The sequence below is a fragment of the Lipophrys pholis genome (genome assembly GCF_963383615.2).
Source record: "Lipophrys pholis genome assembly, chromosome: 8".
Classification (NCBI taxonomy): Eukaryota; Metazoa; Chordata; class Actinopteri; order Blenniiformes; family Blenniidae; genus Lipophrys; species Lipophrys pholis.
In genome coordinates this window covers 9,105,132-9,121,341 of record NC_137630.1, presented here as the reverse complement: position 1 = coordinate 9,121,341, position 16,210 = coordinate 9,105,132, and the positions used below count along the sequence as shown (strand labels likewise).

The 16,210-nt window shown below is 41.5% G+C and overlaps 1 protein-coding gene across 1 annotated transcript in view; it reads right to left on the bottom strand.

Annotated features, from left to right (window-relative positions):
- Nucleotides 1-16,210, bottom strand: part of ctnnbl1 (catenin, beta like 1) — a 67,570-nt gene that overhangs the window by 39,277 nt on the left and 12,083 nt on the right. The window contains exons 6-11 of the mRNA XM_080470127.1: nt 15,729-15,822; nt 11,076-11,167; nt 9,774-9,846; nt 8,507-8,565; nt 7,874-8,022; nt 3,146-3,327 (exon numbers count right to left, since the gene is read on the bottom strand). Of these exons, the coding sequence (XP_080326253.1) occupies nt 3,146-3,327; nt 7,874-8,022; nt 8,507-8,565; nt 9,774-9,846; nt 11,076-11,167; nt 15,729-15,822 (649 nt within the window). The remainder of the gene's footprint in view (nt 1-3,145; nt 3,328-7,873; nt 8,023-8,506; nt 8,566-9,773; nt 9,847-11,075; nt 11,168-15,728; nt 15,823-16,210) is intronic.

Sequence of the window (16,210 nt, the reverse complement as noted above, 5' to 3'; positions counted from 1 at the left end):
TTTTTACCAACCCAAGCAAGAAGGCGACTCGTAGGATCCATATCAGAAAATGGTGATGGATCAAATGGATTGGTAAAAGTTTGCAAAAACAGAAACTATAATGGTTTGTGTCACGTAATAGGGACAGTTGTACAATTTACAGACGTCCCGTAGATCTAGTGCAGCTGAGGGGTGGAACTAACAATTGAAAAGATTCACTGAACGCAGCACGTGCAGGCTATTGAGAAAGCAAATCATTTGCGGTTTCACCTCTACATGTCACACACAGCTCATCAGTAGACAATATCATTCATGAATGTTCCATAAATTTACCACATGCATACCATAAGCAGATGCTCCAATTTTACAGATGGCCCATTAATTCCTCATTTATAGGCAATATGAAGGAGATTTAATCCACAAAGGTCTTCTAAACGCTGCATGTTCATATTACATTGGCACAACAACCCCCTTCAGATTGGTTTAAGCTGATTCTCTTCCACTTCAAGGCACCCAATGATCACTACGCTACAAAAACAATTAAGAAGCAGCCAATCAGAATACATAATCAGAGTCTAAGAGGGTTTTATGAAATTCAGAATCAGTATTTAGTTAGAAATTAGAGAAATCCTGCAGCACGCAGGCTACTGATAACTCCACACACACGACGTGCCTTCTATCTATATTCGCTTAAATATCATGGATGCTTTGAAAAGAGGAGTTTTCAACTTCCATCAAAATGTTTCACATGGAGGCGATCAGTGTGAAGGCGAACTGAAAATATGTCGACTACGGTCTCAAGCAGCAAAAAGGAAGAAGACGTCCTTCTTGGTTATACAGTGGATATCTCGGCCGTTTTCCAGTGAAAGGTTAAAACTTTGGTCTTGTGTTCTGTTTACACAACGGTGCTCTGAACCACTGAAAAAGCAACTTTTTGAAAACAATGACTCCATCTCTGTGGAAACTGGGGGGGGGGGGAGGTTAAAAACATTCTGCCTCAACTAAACTTTTCTGAAATGCTACTACTGAGCAACTGCCAGTGTAAATAATTCTAATGCACATGCTCAGTAGATGCACAATATCAACAACGTTTGCCTCCCGCGTGTCATGACTCCCAGTTCATATTCTCCAGGGACTTGGTAGTTTTATAGTCGAGTCACCAGGATCGCAATCAAACTTCGTTGTCAGATCGCACAAATGTCCATGCACATGTCATTGTTAATGTTGGTAGCGTATTGTTCTACGCTCTGCGTGTGTGTGGTTTCATAACAAAAACAACCAACAGCAATAACTCGTGGCCTGGCATGCCAACTACGTCATTTTCAGCGTTTCTGCAGATTCCGTGTAAACACAAATGCTGCCGTATAAACGCAAGACCTTTCTGAAACAAAAACGATGTGGTTTCACTTGAAGCGTTGTCATGGAAACAGAGCCCTAGACACGGCTTCGTCTGAGGAAAACAAATAAATCAAGATTACACTGGTCTTGCTTCACAGGAGGGGCACGAACCCTGTGGTCAGATTTAAACAACTGTTTTTGTGAGTCTGTCTGCCTTGCTGTGGGCTTCCACACTCTGGGGGGGGGGGGGGGGGGGGGGGGCTACCTGAAGAATAGGTTCTCTCTATCACTGTTCCTCCTGCTCCTCAATGGGGTCAAAGGTTAATTCATCACGTCCCTGTGTGGGATGGGACACAATGGAAGACAGGTTGTTCTGCTCCACAGAGGTGGTGAACTTTAATTAATAGGAACAGTGTTTGTGGGGGAAGGGGTGGGGGTGGAGGTGGTATCCATGGGGTAGACGCAGGTAATCAAACAAAAGAGCAGATAGACGGATGGAGTTTCTGCTTCTAAATCTATTTTATATGCTCTTCCCGTATGACATGGACCCGTCTCTTTCTCCCTTTCCATCGCAGCCTCTTGTTTGCACTTCCTCGCTCTCACTCAGAAACAAAAGCGAGTTTGAGAGTCGCAGGCAGGAAAATCAATCAAGATTGAATTGATAGTGTAAACTGACAGGCTGAAGAGGCAGCAAACCGTGATACATGAGCAGATTAGGGGCCGAGAGTGTCTGCAGGAAACAAGTTTGACTGCACGCCGAGGGGAACCACCAGTAAGAGAGAAAAGCGAGGCCCTGGCATTGATTAGCATAATCACTTCTATTAGCGCCGTCAGCAATGTATGGATTTTTTTTACTTGACAAATAACACAAATCATGAGTGCCGAAGGTGGTTGAAAAAGTGGCTGTAACACTTTATCAGTCGTCATCTACATCTTCAGCCATCGTTATGTTTTTATCACGGAGCCTAAATGATGTCTGACACTGGAGCTTTTAAACAGAAGTACCATTTGTCTCCACGCTGGCTCAGATAGTAAAGCGGGTTGCCTTGTAGTGCCGTGGTTGCAGGTTCAATCCCCCATTTACTCCTGTCCATGTGCAGAAATGTCATCGGAGGAATAACCAAACCTCACGTTTCTCCCAGTAGGACCAATAATGCAGGGCATCTCTCACCATGAGTGTGTGAATGTGAAAATGTAAGCATTTATTTAGTCAGAAATTGTAGAAGATATTTCCAAAACTTTGAGAATTACTTCTAGATATTCCAAAGTGGATGCAGTCAACATGACGGATAACGAAAGTGCAGTACAGAAGACAACAGAACAATCACCCGCTTTCTCTCGCACTGACTTTTGAGAAGAAATCACATCCAAATAAGAAGAACAACAAGGTGCTACCAATCAATCTGTGAAGTAAAAATCTAGGCAGAGTCGGACAACAAACAAGCAGTTGTGAAAAATCTGAAGTGATGGTTGCAGGAAATCCCAGAGAAAAAGCTGAAATTCCAATTGGATCCCAAAAGCCCTTTTTTTCTCTTTACATTCCTTTTGATTTTAATTTAGAATATATCAGGAATGATTTATGGGGAAATCCAGCATTCAACAAAGGATTATTACCCGACATGAAGGTTGTGTAGTGTATTGCTTCAGATCTTCTCCAGGGGTAGAGCCACAATGGCTTCACTATTTACACGGGCAGTGCCACAAATAATCCAAACAGGATGTGTCACCCACTGAATTAACTAACCCTCCGGTCTGATAATGCCACAACCTCTAAATTCAAGTTAGTCAAAGGTCCACATGCATGCGTTACGTTGCTCTGAGCACCAACCTTCATGCTCTTTTTCGAAAGTCCCCGTTTTCTTCATCTTCTTGGGAGTTTTCATGAACAGGGGGAAAATGGTCCGCAAGCCCAGGATGTCCACAAACTTATGGCAGTTATCTCCTCCTTCTGGTCCGATCATGCCGTGGTCCAAAACCTTCAGAGCACTGGTCCGAGACATCTTCTTCTCTCTACATCAAACACAAAAACATTTAATGGAAATGGATCATACAGGCTGTGTAGGTGTGGTCATATGATAGAGCAGAGGTGTCCAACATACTGCCCGTGGGCTCATCGTGGCCCTTTGTGATTTGATTTGATTAGCTTTTTAGTCATTGAAAATAAATCTGTAAATAAATGCACATTGAAGATTGCAGAAATCTTGAGCCAATTTTTTTGTTTACCTTTTTTGCATGCTACCAACTTCAAATAGAAAATATTGCAATAATTTTATTTTATAATAATAACTATTTTATAATAACTATTTATATCGCACTTTGTTCACAATGTGCTTTTCAGTACAATATTAGCTGCAAAGGACAAGGTTACTAAACTTTTTACTGTACTTTGCATCAGGTGGTGCAACAACAATAATGTATAAATGTAGACCTTCAATGTAATAAAAGCCATAACCTAATATTTTGCCTATAGTGTTATCAAATATATAATTATCATTATAGCATTTTTCTATAATTCGATAAGGTTTTGTAAAAAAGTTACTCAGATAAAATTCGATTTTTCTTATATTGTACTCGGCTTTTTGTATTGACATAAAGGGAAACATTGGTGGTTTGTTGTAGGTTATCATTTCAGATGGGACTGGGCTGTATGTGGCCTCTGAAATAAAAACGAGTTTGACACCCCTTTAATAAACACTTAATGTTTTAAGTAAGCTTGTGTAAGCTCTTTTCTAAAAAAAAAAAAAACTAAAGTGGTATGCTGGGTATACACTGGATGTATTCAGGAAGTATTTAGAAGGAAAAAAAAAAGTGTTTCAAAGAAATAAATTGCAATATAGCATCAGCACAGCATTGCAGTGATAACAACAACCAACTGCTTTCTGCTCAGTCGACACCCGCCCCCACCTCCCTCCGCTCCACGCCGCCTCTCAGGAAATGTAGCTGTCTGTCAGCATGTCACTTCCTGCGTTCCCACCAATGACAGATGACAGTGTTTATCTCAGAGGAGGGACACATATTTCAGGCGGTTGGATCTGGTTCTGCAGACAGACACATTATATATGACGGACGGCTGGGGAGGGCAAAGGGTTGGGGGGGGGGGGGGTGGAGATCTTTCCGAGGTGATTCAGTGGGCGAGACAGCTGACTTAACTCAACACGCCGGCGTCGTGAAAATACCTGGCTGTCAGCTCGACACCGATCGCGGGTCATGTCTGGCGGATCCAGGAGTGACAGTTGTGGCAGGAATAGTCAGACCAGATTGAACGACGGATGCTGGTTAGATGGTGGAAATCGGGACGCTGAAAAACTCAACTGATTGGGTGTAAAAACAGGTGCAGAGTCTGGTCTAACACACCGAGCCGAAGATTCATCACGACTCAAGGTGCGAGTGAAATCTGTGCAAAGCTGAACAGGCTTGAAAAAGAGTTTCTGAGAAAAGTATTCCCATGATAAAAGATCTTTTTCTATTAAGATTTCTGGCTTTGTTTATTATTTTGGGCTTTGTGCAGGTCAGAAAGCAGGAATAAAGTGAACAGGGCAAGGGGAAGGAAAAAAACTAAAATGGAGACAGTAAGACGAGGATACCTTTTAAACTGAGGGGTCTGTTATCTCATTATTTAGCCAGTTTAAAATTTCCTTGTTAAATTTGATTTATTCTGCAGCCCAAATTATAGAACACTGATAAAATATGGATACTTAGTGAAGTCTATAGAAAATGCTATACTATCAAGAGTTTTGTTATAGTCTTAGAAAGTTTTACTCTAGTTAGATCAATGCCCATGTGGTGACTCCTCTACAATCTCAGTTATTACAGACTCAACCACATTTTCTTCATTAAGTTACATATTGACCCTTTCAGCGCCCATCTGCAAAACCAAAAACAACCCCGCTTCCCTCACACACCTCTTTGTGTCATTTGTCTTATTGGGAATATTATTTTAACTCATTAAAAAAGTATTTTATTTAGTTACTTTCAGAAAAATCCTACAATGGCCACAGCTGTGTTTCACTCCTGTTCCTCCTCTTCGCCCTCCTCCTCTCCAGACGGATGATTGAACAGAAAGAGGGGCTTTTTGCATTCCGATAATGAGATATTGATCGCGGCTTTAAATCTCCGTCCAGTGGTGTGATTATCAGCATGCGAGTCTGGGAGCTGTGAAGGTTTCATAAACGTGTCTAATGTGGCTTTATGAGTCTTTAAGGTCACGTCTTCGTCTTGCTGCACTCCAACTGTTGATTGAGTGGACTGGGGGGAACAGCCAGATGTACAGAATGAAAAAAGGAGGAGGGAAAGTTGAATGAAAGCTGTGGGTCAGGTTGAATATCGAGAGGTTTCTGCTCTGAATGTCTATTTAAAACAAATTTTAAAGCAATGAGGCACTTACTGCTACAGATCCAGCCTCAGGAGGTTAATATCCTATCAGGAGCACAAACTTTAGCTGTTTTTCTGGATGTTTCGAAGAGTTTGGACTTTCAATGCTTCCCATGAAACTAGAAGTAGAAGCTCTTATTGCAATCAGTGTGCTTTCATCAGAGTTTACATTTAAAAAGAGCTACCTTAACCTCATCTGCATGGAAATGATGCTCCCACTCCAGTTACATAATCCACTGCAAGGCATAGTTAGTGTTGTTATTTCCACGGATAGATGAAAGCCGCTCCAAAAACAGAGGTTGCCGTTTGCGTGAGCTTGAGAAAACCTCGGTTTCAAAAGCGCGGATGCAAGCTGACAAACACACTTTGCAAAACAACCATGTCAAGAAGTTTTTTTTCTGTCATCTTCCAGAGATTTCAAGATGAATAAGATGCTTGTGTGTCAAGTCTCAGTCCCAGTGTTATGCTAGACGTACAGCTTTATAAAAATTAAATATTACCATAATCATCTTAATTTATATTCACACACTATATTGACCTTGAAGATATATGCATAGTGGTATTTACCTTTAAAAGATGTGTATTTAAACACAAAAAAATGCAATAACTACTCTACTGTATCAACTAAGACAAATATTTGTAAAATAAATGCATTGGAGCTGAAAAATGATCATTGGTAGGCACAACATAGAGATGAGGCTTGTGCCAAATTACAGGCACTCAATGCCTCAATGCTCCACCATGTCGGCCTGTTGGATCTTTGAAAACTGCCCAATTTGGCAAAGTGGGCAAAAAGGACACAGTTCGCCCTGAGAAAACACTTTAAGCTTTTCCGAGGCTTCATTGCACCAGTATTAGATTACAAAATCAAGTGTAGGTACACGTAATTCAAAAATATGAAATTTTGCTATACAAGTTGATGGTACGTACTGCAAGTCGTCAGATACCCAGCTGAATCAAAAGCTGGCCAAAGGGGGAGACAGAAGCCACAGACATGAAAACAAGAAATCTCCCCCCCATCATAGCATCTTAACTAAAATGGGAAAACTGCCAATTTGTGAAGAATAAAAACACCTTGCAAAACTGCTTTTAAAAACAAGTTAAATCAGGTACAAAAACAGACGAAAATATAATAGTTTAGAATCTTAAATCGAATTCATAAATGCAATGTAATATACAGTTTTTGCCCATACAGCAAAACTAGATAGGATACTTTATAAGCCATAAGCCTCATTTTAGAGGTTAAACATGTGTTGCAGCTCAAGTCGAATTTTATTTGGTGCAAAGAGATAAAAAGAGCTCTTATGATCATGAAGGTTGCAGACCTCTACACTGAGTGGAAAGAGGAAGGCCGAAGACTAGTGAGCGTTAGAGACTCAATCCAAGATGAAACATCTAAAATCAGGAAGAAGGCCCCAAAGAATGAGCTTGTGAATGCATCAGTCAGCTGAGACCTGATGAGAATGACGAGGAGCAGGTAAGGCAAAGATGCCTCAGAGAAAGTCCAGAACACAGTCGCAGGATGTAAGATGCAAGCAGGATCAGCGTCCATGGAAAGACACACCCAAGTGGCTGGGATAACGTACAGAAACATCTGTGCCCAATACGGACTCAAAGTACCCAAATGGAAGGTGGTTGAGAAAAACAAGGCTAAAAACTGTGGGACTTCAGCTTCCAGGAAGTGCCAAGGGTGAAAGGAACAGCTGGACCAGATGTGGAGGGTTAAAGCTGACGTGGTTCCTGTAGTAGTAGGAGGACTGAGGACGGTGACTCCCAGGCTCGGAGAGTGGCTGCAGCAGAATCCAGGAACAACATCTGAAGCCTCAGTCCAGATGGGCACAGTCGTAGGAAGAGCTAAGTTACTGCACAGAACCCTCAAACTCACAGTTTCAAGTGTCAATTTAAAGATTATTATAGCACTATTTTACCGGTCCGACCCACTCAAGATGATATGGAGCAGTATGTGGCCCCTGAACTACAATGTGTTTGATACTGTACTAAATGAAAGATCTTCTCTGCAGAGGTAAAACTTAATAAATACCATGTGTACATTTTGCAAGAATGTGCAATTGGTAGCTAATTGTCACTTACAAACCCGAACAAATGAGCGGAGGTGCACAAATTCTGGATGAAAATGGTATTCCTGCATCTTTGGTTCAGTGTTGGTAATCAAATGCGACCTCACCTCAGCATGAGGTTCATGAGCTGCAGCCCTTCTCCTCGGAGGAAGCGGTCCCGGTTGCTGGCCAGCATGAGGCAGGAGCACAGACCATCGAACAGGTTCTCCATCATCTCCTGCTCCTCCGCTGTGGCCGGGTTGTGACGTTTGAACACCTGAGAGGGGAGGTGGGCGGAGGAACCACAGAAATATAAAAGTCAGCATTTTAGACCTATTTTAAATGGTTTTTGGGGAGTAATTTGAAGAAATGGGCTATGACAGATAGGGAGTAAGCCTTGTGTGAACAAAAGCTGTTAAAAAAAAAAAAAAAAGCTTAAGACAGCAACTTTTGTCCATCATCAATTATCATTTGTATGCCCTCCCCTGGCTGGAGTCCACAAATAGTCACAGAAGGCTGAGAATGTGTGTGTGGGATTAATTGTAAAGCTTAAAATATCAAATGAGTGAAGAACTAGAGTTGATTTGGTATGAAACTGTGAGCTGGAGCATTATCTCACAGCATGCGTGAATCTTGCAGGACAACTCGCATCTTAAGAAACATTTAAGCTTCACCTCTGTGTGCCTCAAAGCGGATGGTGGGTGACTCCGAGGGTTAGTGGGGTGGAGAAACGTAAAAACAGTGTCAAAACAAACTCTTACAGATAGCTGCTGCAGTAACACATCAATGCCATCCATCTCGCCGAGAAGCTCTCTGGTGCCTGCGGAGGAGAGGAGGAGGTGATAAGGAGGCTTCAAATCAAGAGAAATTAAGTTTCGGAGCAAATAACAGAAATGGCAGGCGTTTCTGTAGAACGATGGTGTGAAACTTTGAGGTGTTTAACAGCCTCACGGATTCACCGTGATAACTATATCATCAATGTTTCTCATAGAGCAAGGAGGCCACGATGTTTAATGCTCGTATCGGTTTGTGTTCGCATAAATGAGCCTTTGCAGGTGTATAATAAGCTTTCATACTGACCAACACATTGTGAAAGAGAAACTTCAGGGGAACCATTCAAATGGGGGCACTGAGCAATATTATTCCACATCATGTTTAGACTTTTATTCAACCCACATGGAAAAAGGAAGAAATACTGTGAACTGACATCAAGCACTTATAAGTGAATGTAAAAGGCCTTTGGTGCAAAGTGCAAACAGTATTTTTCCACAGAACTTTGAAGAACTGCATTTTAAGTCCAATTTAACAGCAGTAAGTGATAATTACATTGAAATGAGGACATCAAGGATAGTTCCCGACCTGTCATTCTCTTAATAGCAGCCCTGTGCTTTGCCTTTTTCATGCTTCAAGCCACTGACGGTATTAAATATGGGACATTATTCGCCCCGGCAGGTTCCCTTTGTTTAGTGGAAAACAACATTTTTCAGATTTGGATTTTATTTTGTCTTCGGAAAGTGGGAGGGAGAGGGAGAAAGGTGGGCACAGGGGGAATGAGTGCAAAATGAGACACGACTCCGACTGAATATAAATGCAGCTTGTACCATTAATGAGAACCTGTCCATGGACCTGATAGGCCCGTGGCTATCCAAGGCTTTACAGGGTTTTCAAGCGAGGGAGGGAATGGGAGCAGAAAACAGCAAATAGACGAGGAGGGATTGTGGGAAACAAGAAAGGCAACATCAAACCGTAAAGAGATGGAGGCAAATGAGAAGGAAAAAAGGCCTGAATTGCGAGGTTAAAAGAGAAGAGACAACAAAAAGAGATGAATATGACATATAAATGGGAGAGAGGAAGGAAAGAAACAGCCTGAGAGAGAATAAGAGCCGAGCTGAAATGAGTAGGTTGTGATAAAAAAAAAAAAAAAAAAGAATGGGGGAGAGAAAAAAAAAAAAAAAGGAGGCGGCAGAGATGTGGAAGATAAACTAATACCATTTGGAAGCCGCAAAGCATTTACTGAGATGCACTTACTGTCATTGTTTTGCAGCAGGATGGCCAGGATTTCACTGCAGTACAGCTTGTTAGAATCAAACGGCATCTTTGCCTGAGAGGGAGATGGAAAGAGACCAACTTCTAATTACCGCTCATCTTGACAAACTCTCTTCTCCAGAGTGCAGCGTTTTAGAAAAGCACTGTTTTCTAAGACAAAATCAGCTTATGAAAAAAAGAAAACTAAACAGGGATTCAGTTCCGGTGTACTGACTAAAGTGGTGGTTCAATTCAACTGTAATGCAAAACACATTTCTATCCTATAACAGGCTCTCAGAGAGGACATACAGGAAAAGAAACCTTTGAGAGATTGTGAGTTAATACAACAAGCTAGTTAGACGTTCACTCAGGATAAAATGGGTATTTGTGTCAAAGGGTTGGTTGGCTGGTCGGTCAGTTGGTTGGACAAATGACTGGATAAATCTGACAGACCTTCTTCAGGCTGCACAATATATCACAAATTGCTGCTATTTTTAATTTTGTTGTGCTTCCAAGGAACAATGACAATAAAGGAATTCTGATTCTGAATTCATCATTATTGCAATAGCAACAAGTACTTCTTAGAAAAAAATCCAACTTAACCGAAAAACCCCTGTTCATATGTAGAACAAATCTCAAATCGCAAACAGATACCATCTACTTTAATGTATTTATCACACATCATTTAGTTTTTGCTATATTCGACATGATCACGTTTTCCATAGATTCTAAATTTTAGGATCGAACCTGAACGTCGTGTTAACTTGAAATTCTGTGCGGAGGCCTGTAAGAATGCCTTTGTGAGCCTCCAGCAATGAAGCACGAGTCTCCAGTTGGAGACACACAGCAAGAAGGTCAGAGCATCTCGGGTGGGCATCGAGAGGTCGAGATAACCTTCCACGAACACACCCCTCAAACTGCGCACTGCGTCCTCCAGACGGCTGAATCCAGCACCAACCGAGTAGGAAACCTTAAATAAAACATTGTACTACGGCGCGGCTGCACTCGGGTGCTTCATCTTGACAATGTAACATAATAATGTCTCCCTTTCCCACCGTTCACCGTGTGAAGTTAAAGCCGAGCGGTCTCATTTGGCCTCAGTGGAAGGAATCCAGAATATTTTCCGCATGCCTAATACACTGAATGAGCAGGACTTCACGGGTGGTATTAGCTCGAGGAGCACTGTGTTGCGTCAGCTTTGAAGAGGATGGTAGCAACATTTAAATAAGGTGCAGGATTCTTTTTTTTTTTTTTGCTTTTTTAGGCTCGGTCTCTGTACTCTTGGTCCTGCTTGATCCCTCTTACCTTGATTCTCTTGAGCAGCCACTGCATGAGTCCCTGCTGGGCCGCCTCGGTGCAGAGGCCCGGTCTGAACTCTGCCATGTTCTCTATGATGGCTGTAGAAGAAATAAAAAATAAAAAAAACCCTATGAATTCAACCTTTAAAGCTAATATCCACCTCACTTCAGTAGCCTGCTTTGGGAAAGTTCTTCATTAAACATTCATGATAAACACAAAACATTCAGTCAATATATAAACCTGTCGCGGACTATGGGCTATCAGCATGTTTATTACATGCTGTACGGTGACATATTGGGTTTTCCAGCTTGGGTGAAACAGCAAGTTTAATACAAGCACAATATTAACTGCCACTGAATCAGAGTTTATGTATGTAACATTGAGAATCAAAATGCAAGATAAAACAAGGTCTTTCTGTACATCATTTATATAGAGTACCAGGGCCATTTGGAGATGAATAACAGAAGCCATAAGAGATTTAAGTCATTGTTCTTGTCTCATTAATGTTCATGGAGGAATGTGGATACACTCTGGCCTTTTATTTCAATGGTAATTGTAATTGTATAGGTCAAGGCGAATCTTTCAGGTATTTTCACCAGAGTGATGGTCTATGAACCATGAGAGGGAAGAGTACCAGACTGTATTCAGTGTATTCATTAACCATCCTTAAAAAGAAAGAGCAACGCGTATCATATAGAATGTTGGTTTTATTATTACAAAACCAACAGCACCCACTAGTGGCCCAAGATGAAAACATCGTTTTCAGCGTTTTGGCCGTCCCTGTGTAAACGGACGTTTTCAAAACATTATTGCGTAAAAGTGAAACTTTTCTGAAACAAAAATGCAAAAACGATGCATTTTCACTTGAAATGTTGGGATGTAAACAGGGCCTGGATCTTTATAATTATTAATTTAATGGAGAATAGGTGAGAGTAAGTGATACTTTCCTGTCGCTCCTTTTTGAAAATGCTTGTTTGGAATCGTTTGTCTTGATTACGCACATTCAATACCTTGCAGTGTGTTGTCTATAATTAATATGGATTGTCATTTTCTCAACACATTTCTTTTTTTTTCTTGTTAATTCAAAACAATCAAACAAGACCATAAATTCATTTAAATGAAAAATGACATGGCCACAGTTTGATTATCCTTTATATGAGACTGCAAACATTGCAAATTGCAGTGTGCATCCTCCTCCTTGTATAAGACCTTGAAGAAAAATGTTTTCCTTCACTCGAATAACCCATTTCTGCATTTCTTTTATGTGTTTGCTTTAAAGTGTCTGTCTTGTACCCTTTACTCTCAGAAGAGTCTGTTAAATAAACCCTAATCTAATTATAAGACATGAAAAACCGTCTTGTTAACCTGAAAATGACAGGTTAGTACAAGTAACTGCAGTGGCCCTTTGAACAGTTTTATCATCCAGTAACATTTCATTGGTAACATGAGTTTTTCAGTAATATTTAATAAGTTGACATTCTTCTTGCATAAATTCCAAAAGCATTTACTCATTGCACAATTCCTCAGAAATTCTACAGCCATAAAAATCAAAAAAGATCCATCTAAACTAGTCCTGAGAAGGTTAAAATGTCTGTTTGTTGGGGGGTTTTTCTGTAGCAGCTCTATTATTAGAAAGCCCTCTTTCTTACCCGATGGGTCTATCAGGACAGGCTGGAGAAGAGGAGAGCAGAGAAACAAAGACATTGTGGGATGGTCATTAAAGGATGGGAGGAGATGGACAAGTCGGAGGAAGGAGGGGAGACGAGAAGCAGATGGGAGGGAGAAGAGGGTGGAAAGACGAGCCAAAGATGGAAGACGGAAAGCCGAGGGAGCCTCCAAAGTGAGGGATTGCGGAGATAACGATAGATCACGATATAAAGCAGGTGTTGTGACAGGATTTTAAATAAAATAATTTATTTTTGAAAGGCAAAAACAGCAACATCTGGAGCGAGAGGCCGCAGATGATTGAGAAACGATAAGAGGAGGATGAACCAGAGGGGGGGACGGGGGCTGAGGGAGCAGGAGAAAGAAGGAAGGAGCCCTTTATCGGGGATTCAGACGGAGCAGACAGACAGCGTCCTGGAGGACAGCAGGCTCAGAGCAGAGAGCAGCCAAGGCAGACAAAAGGCTTATTCAAGCTTGGAGAGCTCCCTTGATAACTCACACACACAAACTTGAGCAGAGGATGCACAAGTGCTGCTCCCACGTTATAACTCACATGCACAGAGCCAAACACACACACACCTAAACAGCCCTCCTGACACTCGGCCTCAATCTGGCAACAAAGGGGGGGGGGGGGTCTCAGTAGACTCATCCGACACAAAAAGAGCCGCGAGGCAGAAAAGTCTGATTGATGTCAGGCTAAATACAGAGAGCAGGACTTTTCAAACTAACTGCTGGCCCTTGCCCTGGCAGAAACCTGCTGTCTGCATTAAATCCAAGCTGCAGATGATTGGGGAGGTGAGGAGGGGGGGTGGGGTGGGGGTGGGGGTAATGCTCTTAAGAATACATGTTATTAAAGTAATAAATCTTTGCCCAAACACTTAAAAGAGACATTGCCAGCTATGTCTTGCTGTCATTGGAAATGTCTGGGACACGAAGCGGTGGGGGGGAGCACACAGAATACAAAATGCAAAGTCAGACCGCGGCCATCACGTCAAACACAAGTCCAGGAGGACCGGCTGTCACTGCTCCACCCAAAGCTTCAACTCCGACTCATTCTCACCTTAAAGCCCCCAGGAAGTGCCTGTCATGTTTTAGTGTACAACAACAATTATTTCTGCTCAGAATATTCTCAAGTAACACGGCTCATGTCTCTTGTCAGGGCGCAGAGTTTTTCCACGATGCAGTAAAGATTCAGAGTCTCTGCAGCTCGCGTGCAGTGAATGGCCCAGATTCCTTACAGATATTTCTTTAACATGTCTGAATAAATGCACAAAGCCGAGCGGGTCCTTCCAGTCTCCAGTGGTTAGAGTGCTCATGAAGACGTGGCGGGCCCGCTGTGCTGCTGGGACCGACACCTGCATCACTTGTATGTGGACGCTGGAGTGCCTCTGGGCAAATCATGTACTTTGCTGATTTCTGAAGTGAAGCAAAGACAAAGCTCTTTCAAAATGAGTCTTTTTTTCACGTCGCTGTCCATCAAGGAGGGCTTGATGGACTATTGTCTCACAGTAAGTAAAACGGGGCCTTATACACTTTTGTAGAAGAGGGGAGTATAGTTAAGTTGGAAGCATAGTGGCAGTAACACTGATGTAAATGTAGTTGGATTTCATCCTAACGTTCACGTTACGTAGCCAACTCGAAGGAAGTACTCAGACTGATGTTTTCTTGCAGACGGGTTGATTGAAACATGTCGTCCCTGCAGCATTGAACAGTGAGTAACTCAGCACAGTGTAAGACTGACACGTAAACCATTTGGATGTATTCCGTAAATCTATAGACTGATGAGGAATGCACAAGTATGTACAGTTGATTACAGCAGATTTTGCTCTCCATCACAGAAATATAAAACTGGACTGAATATGTAACTGAGAAGTGCCACCAAGCAGAACATAGACATATTGCCAGACTTCTTGTAACGTGGCTTCAGTTCCCCCCATTGAACAACCAGACAGAAAGTGAATGGGTAAATAAACACGCGTCCATATTTCATTTTTGGCACCTCTCTTGTTTGGCCACTCTGGCTGTTCTCGGACAGGGTCCCAAGCATGATGAATGTTTGATCGCAGCGTTGCCAGATTCTTTGTCAACAGTTTGATTCAGATGGATTCTGTGTACACTGGGCAGGTGACAGCGAACTGACTGGAGTTTGTTTCTTTTCTGTAACGACTGTAGTCGACCCATCTGTTCCAGGTAGCAATGCTGCACATTATGTCTTCTGCTTAATACAAAAGTGGAAAGTTTGTCTTCTTAAAGGTCGAGTAAGTAAATGGTAAAAATTTCAAATAAAACTATTTTTAAATACATTTCTTAAGAGTAACAGACGCGACAACATTGAAACCCAAGTGGAGGTATCAGCACTAAGGCGAGAGTGAGTTTGTAAAAAATAATGGAACAGCTAAAGGAGTCTTTTACACCAGAAAGTTGGCTTTATATTGAGATTGTAGTCATTTCTGGTAGTAATTGTTTGGTTTTGTCAAAATGTTTATATTTTCATCCAGCATACTCAACAAAGAAAACCTTAAAAATTTTAATTCAAAAGTTTTTATGACACTATTTTACCAGTTCGTGTGAAACTGGGCTGTACGCGGCCCCTGTACAGCCCAGGGGTGTTAAACACAAAGATGTGTTTAACACCCCTGATATACACGAAAAAAGTGGGGTCCAGAAATAAGTTTACCGAAGCATTTCAATAAATAGAAACGTACAACTTGAGAACATGAGAACTTTAGGCAGTGAGAATTGATAAAAAACATATCTTTTTTTAAGTCCAATGGCTAAAATAGACCATATAAATCCCATTATACCAATACTGTAACTTTGATCACTGGAACAAGGTAAGGAAAAGTCTTTGTTACAAGGACACTGTTACATTGAACGAAATGTACTATTTACACACTATTGATAAGTTGTTTTCTTTTAGTGCCGATTTTCATTTTCTTTAGATTGACCGAACTTGTGAAGACATTAATCAGGCTTTGGTGTCAATTTCCTTACCCAGCGTGTTATAGATCCCATCGGATTCTTCCTTCACCTGCTCATCCAGCCGCTCCATGTTCTGCACCAGCAGAGCAACCACCTGACCCTCCAGCTGCAGAAACACACAACATATATCAGCTTCAGCTTAATCAAACATCATTACACTGAGCAGATCACCAGGCTACACACATACGACATACCAGAAGCATTTTATCATAAACCAACGTTTTCTTTAATTGTCGTGTTTGTCATGACTACAGTAAAAAGTCACAATTCACAATATTTTCATTTGTTTTAGTGCTATTTACACGACAACATTTCAAGTGAAAGCAGATCATTTTTAGGTTGTCGTTTCAGAAAAGTTTCATGTTGACACGGCAACGTTTTGAAAACTCTGTTGAGACTGAAACGGCAGAAAAGCCAAAAACGATGTAATTAGCATGCTGGGCCACGAGTGGGCACTGTTGTTTGTTTCTGTAATGAAACCACACACACACATG